At 46.2% G+C, this 16,156-nt stretch overlaps 1 protein-coding gene across 3 annotated transcripts in view; it reads right to left on the bottom strand.

Annotated features, from left to right (window-relative positions):
* The window catches only part of PEPD (peptidase D), a 111,783-nt gene that overhangs the window by 33,920 nt on the left and 61,707 nt on the right, over positions 1–16,156 (bottom strand). For all 3 annotated transcript variants that reach the window (XM_074157927.1, XM_074157928.1, XM_074157929.1), the window contains 2 exons: positions 11,863–11,931; positions 7,474–7,551 (listed from right to left, as the gene is read on the bottom strand). In XM_074157927.1, coding sequence (XP_074014028.1) covers positions 7,474–7,551; positions 11,863–11,931 — 147 coding nt within the window. The remainder of the gene's footprint in view (positions 1–7,473; positions 7,552–11,862; positions 11,932–16,156) is intronic.

Here is a 16,156-nt window from a genome sequence, read left to right as displayed (position 1 = left end):
TCTTGGGTCTCTGGCTTACCTTTTAAGAAGTGTTTAATGCAGAATAACACATGCAATAATACAATAAAGTATCTCCAAAGTCTATTATAGTTCTCTTTTAGATAAACGAAGTGCTCCACCTCTAGCAGACCGTTTATGTTGTCTATAACAAAACTTAATTTTGAATTCAGCCTTCTATTGAATGAAGGAAAATTTCATTAGAGAGCAACCCTTTCCCCAACGTTTCCAGCAAGGCTGCGATCACTAATTGCCGATTACGATGGAGGCAGAGATGTCCCCGGGGTCAGGATGGGGGCCAAGGGAGGAGAGTCGCTGTGGGGAGAGGGGTTGTATGTCAAAGTTCTCTCTGATTCAGCTCGAAGCTGATTAATTCCTTTATTGCATAGCTCAGTCCCTTCCAAAACCTTCCGAGAGAGCAGCTCCTCTTGCTTTGCATCACTTTGTTGGGAGCAGAAGCAATGACAACCTGCCTGGCTTCATGTCAGGGTGGAAAGCACATGGTGTAGGAAGCAGATTCAACACTCAAAAGACCTGAGCACTCTAAAAATCCCATGTTACTGTTTCAATTTGTTTTCTAGAATTAATAAGAATCTATACCACAAGTAAAAATGCATAGCAAAAATACTGCAAACCCCTTCTTGGAAGCGTGGGCACAGCTCTCCTAAGGGAGGCTTCAGTTCTGAGTATATATAGAATCTCTCCTCCCAAACACATTGCAAAACACTCTAAACATTATTACTAAAACTCAACAATGCAAAGTATGAGGAACATCAGATAACCTGTCAGTTGCCCCACTGACAGGATGACTTGCTTATGCATCATGAATATGTTGTCAGCCAACAGCATCCGAAACCAAAGCTGCCTCCTGCATCTCTTTAGAAGTCACCTCCAACGACGACCACGAGCATTTCATCCCTCTCACAGGAAAAAGGTCTGACACCAAAACTTACAATCATTTTGTACATAAAATGGTACCAAACCAAAGAGAAGCAGCAGAAACCCGTGTCCCATGGCACAGCCCCGCAAGAAGGTGGGGCTGGAGGTGCCCCTTCACAGGGGCTTCTCAGCCCTTCTGCCTCCCACCGCACTGGGGTCCCGCGCCCCAGCCAGCACCCCAGGATGGGCCTTTGGAGGAAACACTCCAAGTCCTGTTGAATTTCAAGTGAATCCAGGCCTGTCAGTCAGTGCTTAACCGAACGCTCCACAGCACGGTGCTCCCCTCCCCTCCCGTCCCTCGGAAACAGGACGTGGCTGTGTTGCTTTCACAGATTATTGGCACAGCAAAACGCAAACTTATAGTTACAGTTTTGGCTTTCAAGCCCAGAAAAATAATACGCATTTTGATATTGATTTTAGCTTTCTTAACCTCTGACTGTGCAGCATCACAAAACACTTTGCGTAACATTTTATGTTTGAAAACTGTGGACTATAAACAGCCACGGTTCTTTTCTCCATAAAGGCATCGTATACCATTTTTTAAAAAAGAAAGCATCATCTTCCTCTAAGCATGTGTTTTACTTTTATAGGCTTGCTGACACTTTTATTGTCAAATAATTTGAAACTGCCAGGCAATGAAGCGAGTTATGGCCAATATCACAATGGGAAGCAGTACTTTGTTTGGGATCTCTGAGCCATGTGTAGGAATCACTACGATCCAGCCACCGGCCCAGCCCAAGGACAGGCTCTCGCAGGCGTTTCTCGGGAAGCCTGGGGCTGCTCCCAGGAGCTAACACCAGAAGCTGTCACGTTCCACAGACCGGCTGGGGCACGCTCACAACTGGAGCTCCTCACCACTGCTGCATCAACAAACTATCCTCCTGCAGTCGGGAATGCTGCAGAGTGATGACCCTAGGTATCAGCATTCCTGAGACACAGCTTTGGAAACACACCAAGTGGTTTGGAAACAGGGTGGTTTAACAGCAGCCCTTTCACGAGAACAAATAAATATATCACCAGTAACAAAATGGAGAGTTAAGTGACACACACTTCTTCATCTACTTGCATCCTGACCAGCCAAGAGTCATCAGTTAAAAAGGCAACACGGAGTCAGGCAAGATGGCAAACCCCAACTGAACGGCACGGCGTGAAGTCCTACCGTGCTCAGGACGGGGTTTTCAGGAGGTGCCCCGCTGGGAGCAGCTTCCACCTGACTCAGTACAGAGGGCTCGTACCGGCTCTGTCTCGAGGCCAGGCTGGGCTCCCTGATGTCAGGACAGCTTTTTGCTGCCAGCAGCCCTGGAGTCAAGAGGAACCTTAGAAAAATGCTACAGAGTAATTTTTGTGTGGGAAACGGAGTATTACCAAAGACCACCATAAAAAAAGGATTAGACTAAACAGCATTTATAAATGATCGATATTATATCAACAGCTATTAAAAAACACCAGGTTTTACCCTGCTTTGTTTTCTTTAGAGAGGTGAACACCCCCGTCAATGCAGCCCAACAGCAGCCAAAGCAGCTTCACGCACTTCTCAGACTGGGCTGGGAAGGCTGAGCTAGAGCAGGGACAGATCAAACTCATTACAGGTGACAATTAAAAAGGCATTTCACAAACACCCAGGAGAGCACAACATTAAGAGACCATGACACAGCACTGAAAGAAAAGCTAAAATTTGTTACAGCAAACACACTATTAATATGTAGCGACCTCTGCTTTGGTGAAAAGGCTCCTCCATTTCTGACAGCCCCAGCCGGAATTAACCAGCACTAACAGAATACACAGGCAATTAGAGCAAAACTGTTGTTAATTCTAGCAAATATATTGTTCTATTTTTAATCAAATTCAATTTTTCTAGATTAGCATAAAATTAATACAGTCCATAGGCACAACAAAAGGAAAAATACCTACACTTGACGAAAATAGTAAATATTAATCAAACCAGAGGAATGAAGCCAAAGGAATTATTTCAGAAATGGATAGCCAGTTGATTTTGCAATTAACCAGTAAGTACCAGCAATGTACTTCGTATTATTATTAGAAACAAAACCATAACTAACAACAAGTTGTTTCAAAACTGCAGACTGAAAGGTTAAAGCTAACCATAATTTTTGCATATTGTTACAGCACCAAACTTCAAAATGCATAAAAAATGCAGGAGGCCAAATGAAAATACTAGTCTCACCCACATAAAATAGCTGAGCATTTACATCTAACACATTAATATCCTAGGACCTTAAAAGCAGTGCTTTCAAGAAGTAATAAATACAGTATTTTGTTCCGTAGGATAAATTGGTTTAATAGCAGGCGATGAAGTACTTGGGGTGGAAGAGGGAGGACTCCCATTTTCTGATACAACAACACTGGTCAGTTCCTGCTTCCTAATGCAACATCGCCGCCACCTGGACAAATGAATTTTGGTTTAGAGGTCGGCACTAGTATCGTAAAACTTGCTAGAACACGGTGTAAATTCTAGAAAAGCCACAGCAAACCTCTGCCACCTTTTGTTGTACACTTTCTTCAAGCTCACTTAAGTCTTTTACTTGACTTATTCAGTCTTCTCAATATTTTCCTGAAATAAATGACAGCCTCACAGTACTCATAAAAAGTCCTTTTATACTATACACTTACTCATTCCTGCGAAAGAGAGAATACTGCATCTTCTACAAATTCTACTGTATACTATTGAGATAAATATGCTGACAATGGTTCCAGTGCAGCGCGTATACTGCATATGCACAGTGTGTGTACATACAACGGAGAAACGCACATAGAAAATGACAAATCTTTTGATTGTACAAGACTGTATGTTATGCTTTTAGATCAAAGAAATAAAATTAGCACAGTAACTTCTCTTTTACCTAATAGGAGGCTTAGCCTCCGTGAATAACCAGGAATGGCTGCACCTGACCAGCTCTCGCAATAAGAGACTTTCTTTTGCCATGTTCTCCACGCACCTTGGAGTCACCAACAGCTCCAGGAACCTGAAAACTCTCCTTTGCCTCCTCTGAGTAATTAAAAAATAAAAAGCCCCGAACACTGCGCATCTTCCCTCTCTGCTTCACCGAGAACAACCTTTCACAACTACCTGTACTTGCAGTAAAGAAAAGCTCCCTAGGATGAAGAGAGCTTCTGGAACGACAAGAGGAGGAGCGCTAGGAGTTAAAGAGGATCTTTTGACAGCACTAGGAGTTATAATAATAAAAGAATTATTAAAAGGTAGATCCAAGTGCCAAATGGAAGGAAACAAGGCGTAGTTTAGCACAGCCCAAGTGGAATGTGCATTACAGGCAGTGGGGCAGTGCCTCTGCTCTGCCCAGTCCCAAAGCCCGGGAGGGTCAGCACCTCCTTCCACAGAGCACGTCTCCCGGTGCCCCCTGCCGTCAGCATCGCTCCCACACCTCCCATCTGCACTGGGGGACTACGGAAAGACATAGAAACAAATACAGTCCTCAGAGTTAAATTATTCTGATAGTCTTTCTCATCCGCAGCGCCGTTACCTGCCAGCAAACCCCAGCCCCTGCTCCCGGAGCCAGCCGTGCGTAACGCATCCGACGCAGGCGCGCTGGGACTGTGAAACAAACGGGATGTGTTTGACGTGGTGATGCTACCAAAACCTCCCTACTGCTTCAGTTCTGGTATCTGGATGCAATAAAACGATCTGCAGGTAGAAGTTGTTTTACTGCCGTCACCAGCAGGTCGTGGGACCGGCGGTGAGGTTCTGCAGCAGGGAAGGTCCTGCCTCCCCAGGGACACCAAGCTCCTCCCAGCGCTTCCGCCGACAGAGTACCCTTAGATCTGAGCGCTGAAAGAAACCGTCAGATAAAATGAAAGACACCCTCTGATGATCCAACCTGCTGCCATTACAACTTCTAAAGTCAGCTTTATTGTATAAATAATAGATAGGCCCACTGTGAATGCAAGGTTAATGGTCTCTCTCCGAGGTCGGCAGCACTTCAGCAGCAGTTGATGCTGCTCCTCCCTCGTTTATGCTTTCGCCCCAGCCCTCTGACAGATTTCACTCTGGCCATCGCTCGGGGGAGGAGGAGCATTGGGACGGGACCTGTCATCCCCGGGGAGTGGGGGGCAGATCCAGCATCCGCCGTGCTGGGGGAGAGGAGACCGCACCAGGCCCCCGGCAGAGCTGCCGTGGCACGGGGACTTGGGAGGGCACGTCACAACGTGGAAAACGCGGAGCGCTCCTGCACAACAGACAATGATCTCCCGTGTTTTGCAAAGCCAGAAGGGACCAACTAACCCCCAAACAGTGTCATCAAGGGCCTGAAGGTTGCTGAACCTGCCCGTATAGGTTGCTCACTAAGTGCTGGATTTTCACTGAGACACATTTGTCAGGTGCCACAGAAAGACCAAGACCTGCAGCTCGTGACACCCACAGAAAACCATCCCGGGTAATAGCCGCATCTATTTCGGTGGCATCTGAGGTCAGGCTTATTGTCTCACATTTCTATTATTTAAGCGTGAGCCTCATCATGAAGAATCAATCCTTATTTTAGGATCACAGAAGCATTTTCTGTTCGCCAGCTGCCGCCGCAGCCCCGCTGATCAATTGCAATAAAACAATCAACTCCCGACGAGCCATCGGCACGCGGCAACGCCAAGAATCCGCAAAGGCACAGACCACTCAGCAGCAAATTCAATGCAATGAACTATCGTTTTCCTGAAAACCTTCTCAAAATCAAAATGTAAAGTACACACTTCAGGTTCAGCACCCCAATGGTTCCCACACCAAACCCCGGAACCTGGGAAGTGAGAAGAGAGGCTTCCTGGTCCCGGGCCACCTCCACCACACTCCATCTGCTTCGATGGCCACTTTTTTGTTGGTTTTTTTTAAACGACAGAAGAAAACCGGTATTTGTACGTCACCACTGCAGGCCGTGGATCGCGACACTCTGAGCAGAAGGTTTTATTTAAAGGTGATAGGGAGTGAGGGGGTGGAGAGCCCAGAACGGTGGTTCCCAGGGTGGTGAGCCCATCACGGATCTGCAGGAGCTCTCTGACCGTGGCCAACAGCCGCTCGCTCAGGAAAGGCTCAGGTTCAGACCACATAGATGTTACAGCACATGCATCATTTATATACAACACCAACTTGCTGTTAATGCAATATTTACTTTTAATATCAATATCTGTTAAGTGCAAGTGTTTACTGAATACCTAAACTTCCCTAAAAATATTGATTTCTCTCTCTGTTGATCACAATGCTTTGTGTTAGTTAGCTATTTTGGCTTTAATACTGTATAGAGTGGGAACGACAGCCCTGCTTAGCAAGACAGCCCGTATCAACAAGCAGTGTCAGGATTTCTCTTTACAGCCCCTGCCTTGCACTGAGATCTTTCAGCGCAGAAGCTGTACCTCTGAAAATGTGGATTAGGGTGCAATATCAGAGATGGAATTCCACACCAGTTTCTTACAGAAACAATAAACCCATTTGACATAGATTAATTTTCAAAAACAAACATCATAAAACCAGCCTGTTCTAAACCTGCCACAGTTTTTGAGGGAGAAGACAGAATAACAGTCTTTAAAAAAAAAATTAAAAACGCAATAGTACTTTTGCCTATAATCTCCTGTTGATACCACCAAATCCTTGTAACTTCCATTTTTAAAAGAGCGAACGATGCATGCCCCTGAGCGTTTCAAAGCAGCAAAGCATTAGTCTTCCAAATGTATTTTTTCTAATATTCAGGTGCTTTGTTGACTTATTTACTGCCACTGCACTGCACTCTTTGTGCATAAAAACCTGAGCAGCACATTTCTGCAAAACTTGTGAATGTTATTCATATCCACTAAATAACATTAAGAAAAAGACATAAAATTCTACTTGAATAATTTAATAAAAATCATACCAGGTACCAATCTCCGATTCTATTACATACAAGCATAGGAATCGTTAAACTAGATTTATACCAAAATACTGGCAAAAGCAGAAATAACCCTGAAATGACTTCTACCAAAAGTAAAGCCGTATTTTCCCTACGTTCAGGGCTTCCTAAGATTATCCAACAGAGGGCTCCCAGCAGCTATTAAAAAGTTTAATTGTGAGCCAAACAGCCGGGCTCTAACAGAGACACCCAGCCCAGCACCCCGTGGATTTACCAATGCACACTGCAATTTGGTGCCGTTCTTTAGAAGCAGCCAACGCTCTCTCCACCCCTCGGCCCATGACCAGAGCTGAGCTCTGGAGCTGAGCTTCCACAGCAAACTCAGGTGCCGATTTCTGCAACTGCCCTTGTACTTAGAATACGGACATTTCTTATACTAAATTCTAGGTGCCCTGGGCACAGAAGCGTTTGAAAAGAATCTCTCTTTTCCCTTTCAACTGGAGATGCAGGTACACAGGGCCTCCAGAAGAGACCTGACTACTCTGGCACACAACATTACATTCTGTATCAAAGATCTGGACTTTCACCATTCTGCAGTCACCATTTCACTAACGAAGTCCAAGAGTACATACAGCGCATGTATGGAAACAGCAGCAGTGTAACAAAAATATCAGATGAACTCTAATCCTTTACTCACCACAAGTCTCCGTCCTCAATAGTCTTATCGTTGGGGGCTCCGGCGTGGCCGTAGTGCAGGACAGAGGAGTTCTCCCCGCTGAGAGGTGAAAAGAAAATTCAGTACCATTAATGGCAGAAGAACCATTAACATGCACAACATGAGAAGGAACACGGTAAACGCGTGGCATTGCAAACATCAGTGTATCCATAGATATTAAGCACGACACTTTGAGTGTGTGAGAACTGCTTCACAGCAGTTTGTCAGGATTTCAGCTGCAGATACTATTCCTTACCTCCCTCCAAAAACGGGGATAAAGCGGGAGAAGCAAATAGCACATGCATATATTTATGATCAACTTCTAAAAAATTACCATGAAGCTTAAGGGCATGACTCCATGCTAATGTATTTGCAGATCGCTTGTTTACTTATCACCCTACGCCGGCACCCCCGGTGTCACATCCCACCCCGGCTGCACAAACCAGCCGTGTGTTCACACAGGAGCATGGCACTAACACCTTCAACAACAGACACTGCAAATACAAAGACAGGGGATCTCTTTTGCATGTTTAATGCAAAGGCTTTAGTTTATAAAATACTTCTGTAAGGTTTGGTACCAACTGTTAGGGAAGATGCATGAGAAATGTGTTTTCAGCCCCGCTAGCACCGCGTTGAGCAGCACAGTCTGTCCTGGCATTTGGGACTCAGTGTCTGTCAGGCACGTCTTGGCTCGGGCGTGAAGGGGCTGGAACCGCTGAGCACGCAGCTGGTGCTGGAGACCAGACAGGCACAGACGATGGGGCTTCTCGGGTGTTTGGAGCGATGGGGGTGAGCAGGGACGGGCTCTGGGCAGGTCCCCGGGCTGAACACTCATCAGGGACCGAAGCCCAGCAGACCTGCTCCTGAAAGCTCTCCCAGAAACCCAGCACGGGCACTGTGGGACTGGCTCTCGGCTCCAAGCAAAGCCCCGTGGCTGGGGGCCAGTGGGAGATCTTGCTTCAGCCCACCCAAATGAAAACACCGATGTGGACACCCCTCCTGCCCGCTCCTGCCAAGAGGTGCCATCCCAGCCTCCTTCACAGGGAGCGTCCTTCCCACCCTCCCAGAGGAAGGCAGGAAAGATGCTGCAGGAGCAAGGCTGCAGAAGAGATGGGTACCCACAAGGTGAATGCTACAGCCAGCCAGAAACTGTGCACAATGAGTCAGTCAGACTTTCAAAGTGGCTTCAAAACAATTTAAACAAAACCCCCAGCCACTGGCAAAGCCAAGGAACCTTCCTGTAGAAGCCGTTTCTCTTCTTCCCAAGGAGCAGCAGCTGAAAGGTCTGGGGTCTGAAACAAAGTGCTGTGGGGAGGTGCCATCACCAGCAGCTCCGCTGGCTCCCTGGAGGTTGACACCCAAAAGCCCCCACACAGGGGGATGCCTGTGCCTGCCTTCAGGCAGCCAAGCTCCAAGAGATTCCTGTGTATCTGGCTGTATAACTTTAATAATTTGCCCCTAGCTGGTGCCAGAGACATGTCTCTTACAGAACAAATTGCATCAAGCAGCAGAAAAGCTGCAAATTAACACCACTGAAAATGCAAACAAGAGGAGGAGATTCAGATTACTAGGAAAGGAAGAAAAGAAAAGAAAACCAGATTCAGTAAGTATCCTAATCTTATCCAAAAAGTGTTAGTTATGGTGATCCTCCAACAGAGGAAGGCATTTTACTGCACTAAGTTATTCTAAATCACTGGTACCATCTGCTGGGAGCTGTCATCTGCCTGGAGACACTCGGCAGGAAGATCTGAACCTCAGTCTAGGGTGCCACAGTACCAAGCAGCAGCTTCTGGGGTGGGGGCAGAGACACCGGTGCCCCCACCTCCACCTCCCCCCATGCCTGGCACCAGCAGAGGCCAACCCATTGTAGGGTCACTTAGGAGGTGAGAGGGTTTGAAAGTGTCTCTAACCACAGGAGTGACCTTGCTGTGTGACACTGTGCTGGTTTGGGCTGGGGCAGAGCGTGGGGCTGTGCTTTGGATTCCTGCTGGAAACGGCGTGGATAACGCTGGGATGTTAAGCAGCAGCCCTTACACAGCACCAAGGGCTGTTCTGCTCCTCAGCCCCCACCAGCCAGGGCAGGGGACACGAGGGGCTGGGATGGGACACAGCCGGGAGAGCTGGCCCTGACTGACCAAGAGGACATTTCATGCCATGGGACACCACGCTCAGCAACGAAAGCTGGGGAAGAAGGAGGAAGGGGGACGTTGGGAGTGATGGTGTTTGTCATCCCCAAGTCACCGTTCCGTGATGGGGCCTGGCTGTCCTGGGGGGGCTGAACCCCCACCTGCCCACGGGGAGCAGGGAATGGATTCCTTGTTTGGCTTCGCTCCTGCGTGGCTTTGCTTTCCTTGTTAAACTGTCTTTATCTCAGTCCACGAGATTTCCTTATTTGTCTGGATTCTTCCCCCCATCCCACTGTGTGGTCCTAGCTGCCGGGGGGGTTAAACCATGGCAAATACTACTGCACGTGTGTTACCGTCCTCAGCTGCTGGGAGAGGGAATACACAAAGCATTCGTGGTCCCACCAGCTCTTCATCTCCCATCTCTTGAAGGCTGTGACACCGGATGGGGACAGCACAAACACACGTGCTCAGCCTGCGCCCAGTGATCTATTTCTGCACTGAAACCCAGTATTGATCACTATTGATCGCTCCTGATTCCAGCCGAGTGAGCGGCTCTTCTGACATCTGAATAACCATCCTGGGTTTTATGTAAAAGCATCATTCTCTTCTATGGAAATTATTATCAGGCCTGTCATCTAAAAAGGAAAGATCCTGTCAAAATACCAGTTTTAAGTGTTGGGAAAACAACAAAACTCAGCGTGAACAGGATAAAAAATAACTATTCAAAAATCCTAATTGCAAAAGCTATTTTTAATCGTAAATGTAGTTAAGTGTAATATTTACAATGCATGACATTTTCACGGTAATAAAAAATTCCTATTATTTTTGCATTATTATGTTAATTGAATTCATCAAATAGATCTACTTACATTATTTTTATTAGGACCTAGCTTAAAACTGTTAATATTATTCATTCTTGCTTCATCACTCCTAGTCAGACTATAGCAATTTAGGGACAAAGGCCTTTGTATTATATCTTATGTAATTATTTTTTTAAAAAATATCCCATCTGTCTCCACTTTTAGCTGCAGTGGTGGGGCCTGTCAGTCCCGTGGGGAGCTCCGTCCGTCCCACGAGGACGCCCCAGGCGAGCTCTGGGCAGCGGTTTCCATGGGCTCAGCAGAGCCCTGGTGTTCTCAGGCACCAGCCCGGACCCGCAGCACAAGTCTCTGGGGGTGCAGGGGAGCTCTCTGGGCTGTGGACACCGCGCTCAGACACAACCTGGCTGTACCCTCACAGCCTGGGACAATGGCACCGAGATGGAGCCCCATTTCAGTGGGATGTTAATTCTCACGTTATAGGATGGTACTTAAAACAGGAAATTTTTCAGGCAATTTAGATGCGCGATTTGCCATAAAACTGCTCATGTTCCTACTGCAATTTTGCATATAAATTGGAATATTGCATTTACAAATAAGCAATTGAGTAAACAGCAGAAAGAAACAAAGATGCTAATTGTCCTTATTACCTCCAAAGCAATATAACGTTACTGTCATTAACTCAAAAATTATTTTTTATAAGTGTATGTGACTTCAGTGTAGGCCCAATGTCTGTGGAACAAGTGGAACATATATACCAACATAGATGCCTCACTGAACTGTCATATATCTCTGATTAGATTAATTCCACTGACTAAATAAGATGAATCTCTGCGCAAAGCACACAGCTGTCCTTCAACATGGATCCTACACTATTCTCTTGAAATTCTGTAAATTAAAAATGTGCATTTCTACAACTGCAGGGAGAACTTTCACAATACTTCGCCAAATACAATACCTTCAACACTAGCTGTTCAGTAAGAAAAAGAGAGAAAAAAAATTCCCAAAAGATTAAATTAATCACACCCTAACCTTTGAGGCAAAGAATTCTGAGAACGATATGAAATACTTAAGGTGTATTTCAAAGAGAGTATTTTTGAGCAACAGAGAACAGCTCTAAAGCCCTTCTCCATAATGCTATTTAATAAAAAAGCCAATTGCAGCACAGATGTGAGCATAAACACGGTCTTGGCAGCAGCAGCAGCCGCTGGGGAATCTCTGGAGTGTAGCAGAAGCTGTAACCCAGTTATTTCTTCAAGACACAGCCCCAGCCACCTTTCTGTGGCTTTTCCAGAGGAAACGCTTTAGAACTCACTCTGGCGGCACTTGCAAACACATCATGTGTATAAAAGGAACAATTCCACAAACACCCAGTGGGAAACCGGACCCTAAAGGCTGCACCGGTTGGGTGTAGACCACGTGCTTACCTGCCGCAGATGCAGGTGTAGGAGGTGTGGCGCATGCCCCCTCGGGTGTAGCAGTAGTGCTGGAACAGGCTGCAAGGAGAGGAAGGTGGTAATTAATGGTATGTTCCAAACCACCCCAAGACGGGGACAGAAGCAAGCCTTACCCCACAGCCGCCCAGGCCAGCAGCCCTGTGGAGCATCCCACCGGTCCCACACCGACAGTAACCAGCTCCACGGCGGGGAGGGGGGCTCGAGCGCAGCTCTGGAACTTTGAAGGGCAAACTCCTCAGCCCCTCAGCAACCCAACTGAGAACGGAAATGACTGTTGGCAAAAGGCAGTCCATCTGAGCACAGGACAAAGGAGATGGTGACAGGTAGATGCTCAAACTGGCCAAACTGTCCGAAGTGGAGCCGAGAAAACCACTTCTCGCTGCATTTCAGGTCCATCACATCCACGATCCTTGCTTTCAACCCCATGCCCTCAGGCTACGGCGTGTGGGTTCAGCAGGAGGGAAGTCCAACCAGCTCTTGATGGGGAGGGAGTTTGCCAGACGGGACAAAGCTCTCCTGCCAAATGATTTCAGCAGAAGCTCTCCCACCTGCACCCCCTTACGGGTACCTGCTGCTGCAGCTGGACAAGACACCCCAAGGTGACCAGCGCCGGCCCGTGCTGTGCCCCCTGGTCCCCGGCCGCGCCAGCAGAGCTCTCCCACGCCAGGCCCGTTCTGGGGCAGGTGCTCTCACGTCTGCCCCGGACACAGAGAGAAGGCGAGACTACCCAGTTTCAGACTGCGGTACCTAAATACCTCTCTGATCTTCCCCTGCCCAAATGTGGGAAAAAGTTAACACAGACCCAATCCCAACAGCAAGAGGACTCCGTGAGAGCATCAGGCTGGGTCCTCAACAACCGACGAAGCACATTTAACACAACACTGTGAGCTGTTGTGCGTGTGAGGGACAGGAGAGCAGCCCCCGGCTCCCCGGCTGCACTCCCCTTACGCCGCCGTCCTGATAGAGGAGCTCCTTAGCCTAAAAATTAAAAACATTTTCATCTCTGCTGCCAAAGTCCCCTTCGCATGAGGGCAGATGTGCCCAAAGCACAACTAATATAGGATTAGGTGCTTTAAGAGCTAAGCACATATCATGGATCCTTTTATTCTTTTTGAAATATGCTCTAATTACAATCCAATTCCCTTTAATACCGAATGAATTTCAAAAACTCATTTCTTGTAATTCTGAAATCATTTCATTAACACAGAATGATAATGGTGCTATTCGAAGAATAAAGATGCTGTGATTTTGTCCTTCTGCAGCAGCAATCCAGAGAACACATTCAAATTCTTTGAAGGATATTAAAGACATTACATGCTTATAAATCCAAACCAGATTTTAAAATTGCACAAAATGACAGTATTTAAAGAGAAACGAAACAAAACATACAAATTAATCACATCAGGAAAAGGCCTACGCTTAGAGCCTTAGCAGGGAGACCCAGGTTACAAGATGCCTTTTCTGCTCAAAATGCTGTGGTTTTACACGGTAGAAATCCTAACCTTGTATTGCCCAGAAACCAGCAATGGCAAAGAGCAGGTCAAATGAGAGAGAAGCCGAGGAGAAACCCTGCCACGGTGAGAGGGCAGCAGAGATATCACTAAACTGAGCTAAGGGAACGTATCGCCTGAACAGTCCTTGGCTCCCACACAGCCGGTTTTTCACAGAATGGACATTTCACAGGGGAAGGCAGCTCCGGATGGATCCCTCCTGCCCTGCTCACCTGCAGGCACCGCGTGCTCTGAGACACCACACTGTGCACTATCACACGTTGTACTGTTATGTACCTACAGTTACATTTTAGCAAGCAACTTTTAGTGTATTTTATAGACCCTTCACCTTAAATGATTGAATAAACCATCTCCTCCAGACAGCAACTTTCAGTAACCTTCTAAGAGCTTTAAAAATGAAATAATGAAGGTTGTAAACATCTCTCCATCACTGATGCGGGGATACAGGGTTTATGTTTTCATGTGACAACTGATCACATATTCATGGCTGCAATTGAGATGAAACTGTGCAGCCGAGTAATAGTATTCACCTTTTGCAGTACTCCCCGATTAGCAGTAAAAAGCAGTAAATAAATGAAGGCATGCTTCATATGATCCAGCTGTTGCCTCAACTTTGTTTCTGTTTTCTAAAAGAGGAACCCGATTGTTTCATCAAACATTATGGACTTTCTTTTAAGAATAAATAAAAAGTGGTTGTTTAGGTGACTGAGTTGAAGACAGTACAACTTTGCCAGGCAATGAGTTTTCCACTAGTAAAACCACTCACATCACTTTGAATTTACTTTTTGGGGCTGTGACTCACTAGAAACATGTTCAAGCAGTTGGAAAAAAAAAAACCCTACCATTTCTATCAGAGCCAGCCAACATCCTTGTGTAACATGTCACAGATACACGACGGATTGCATATCCCTCTAACGGCAAATGCTGCCTTCTCAAAGCTGAAAAATGTCTATATAGAATTAGAGAAGCTGCCAGAACTCTGTAGTTAAAATCCCGGTTCCACTGAAGGTAATGCAGACTCTGCCACTGGGCTTCTTCACCCTGGGATTTCACTGTCTGCTCACTGCAGGAATCTGTGTCCTAAAGTGGGATACGGAAGTATAAAGTCTGAAATAGTGGGATGGAATATCATTTAACCTGGCACTGCACACAGACTGCAAATAAGGCATCCTGAACCTCGCCTGGTCTTTCTGCCTGGCGGAGATGTGTGGTTAGGCAGCTTTATGTTGGTGCTGGATGCTCTGCCGTGAGCTCTAAATGCAGCCAGCACAGACACCACAGTTAAGCCCCTCTTTCTCCTCTCCTTTCACGGTTTCAAAGCCTCCCGTCACGTTTATGCAGCGTTTCCCTGGAGGGTGTATTACTGATCACACACGTACTGCCTTGGTGGCGGGTACGGATCGGCATTGGAGTGTTTGTGTGTCAGAGGCACACAAGCGTTGGAGCCGGCAGGGCCAGGGTTTCCCGCAGCCACTGAATAACCCCGGCCATTTCTCCCAGACACTGGAGCCACCTCAGGGACACCTCCTGGGTACCTGTCCTTCGGGAACCAGAGCGTTAGATTCTGTGTCAGGGACCTGCTGTCAGAAACACAACCTGCCTTGTGAAGCACACTGTACGGAAGAGTCAAGGACACTCATGGGTCAATACCTCATGAAGGCGTTCATACTGAAAATATGTTTATATAAAAACATTTTCACACTGGCTCACTTTCTGGTTTGAGGATGTTTCAGATCCACAATAACGTCCTCAGTGCACCTTTGAGAAAGTTGCCTCCTAATAAAAAGAAACCTTTACACACTTCAAAAATAGTATTCTTTGAACACAGCCCTTGAGACTTGCCTTGAAATGCAAGCAGGTGGGTTTGAACTATAAATTGGAAACCCCAGCAGCTTAAGGGAGTTCTGTACAGAACTTGGAAGATTTGCGGTAGTTTTTTTTTGGTTTTTTTTTTTTTGAGTACAGTTGGAAGATGTAGACAAATATCTATTAGTTATCTCTGCACCAAATTACTTTTGAATTACAACTAGAACATGCCCTTATGCTTTTGTACAGTGTAAATATCAAGCGTAGCCATGAGACAGGCTAAAACTCAAAGCTTTTTTTAAAGAATTCACAAAAGGCTGAATTTTCCCAAGCTGATCTCTCTATTTATACTGGGACTGAAAGCCACTGTTGTGATCGTTCAGACACAAAAGGATCTTCACCTGAGAAAGCTATAAAGCCCAAATCACACCAAAATGTTAAGCCACAGTAAATGTTATTTGCCTGTGATATCTCGAGTATCTATACCCAGCACTGAACTGGGCTGGCAGGAGGGAGCAGAGAGCACCAACCCAGCTCTGGGCAGGGAGTGGGTGAGCCTTTAACCTCCCCGCCGGCACTGTGAGGGTCTTCAACACACTGCGTTTCTCTGCGGTAGCCAATTTACTTTGAGAGTGTCATTTATTTTCCATGGGCAACCAGATGCTTTAAGGCTTAGTTTATCTAATCCAATTTCCATTTAGTTCACCATACAACACTGCAGTATTGCAAAATGCACCCGAGGTTGTTTTAATACAAAAAGAAGTCAGTTCTTCATTGTGAAAGAGTAAACAAAGGGAGGGGAGAAGAGTAGGAGAAATAATCCAGTTGACTATTAATGAACAAATGGTGAATTACAAGCTCGTACCAGAACATAAAAATGAGCCCTATGAGCAGATGAGGAAAGGTTTCTTCTTTACCTTGGAGACAAAATTCTTTAGAACAGAACT

Source organism: Numenius arquata, chromosome 13, assembly GCF_964106895.1.
Source record: "Numenius arquata chromosome 13, bNumArq3.hap1.1, whole genome shotgun sequence".
In the NCBI taxonomy this organism is placed as follows: Eukaryota; Metazoa; Chordata; class Aves; order Charadriiformes; family Scolopacidae; genus Numenius; species Numenius arquata.
This window is presented reverse-complemented; position numbering and strand designations above follow the sequence as displayed.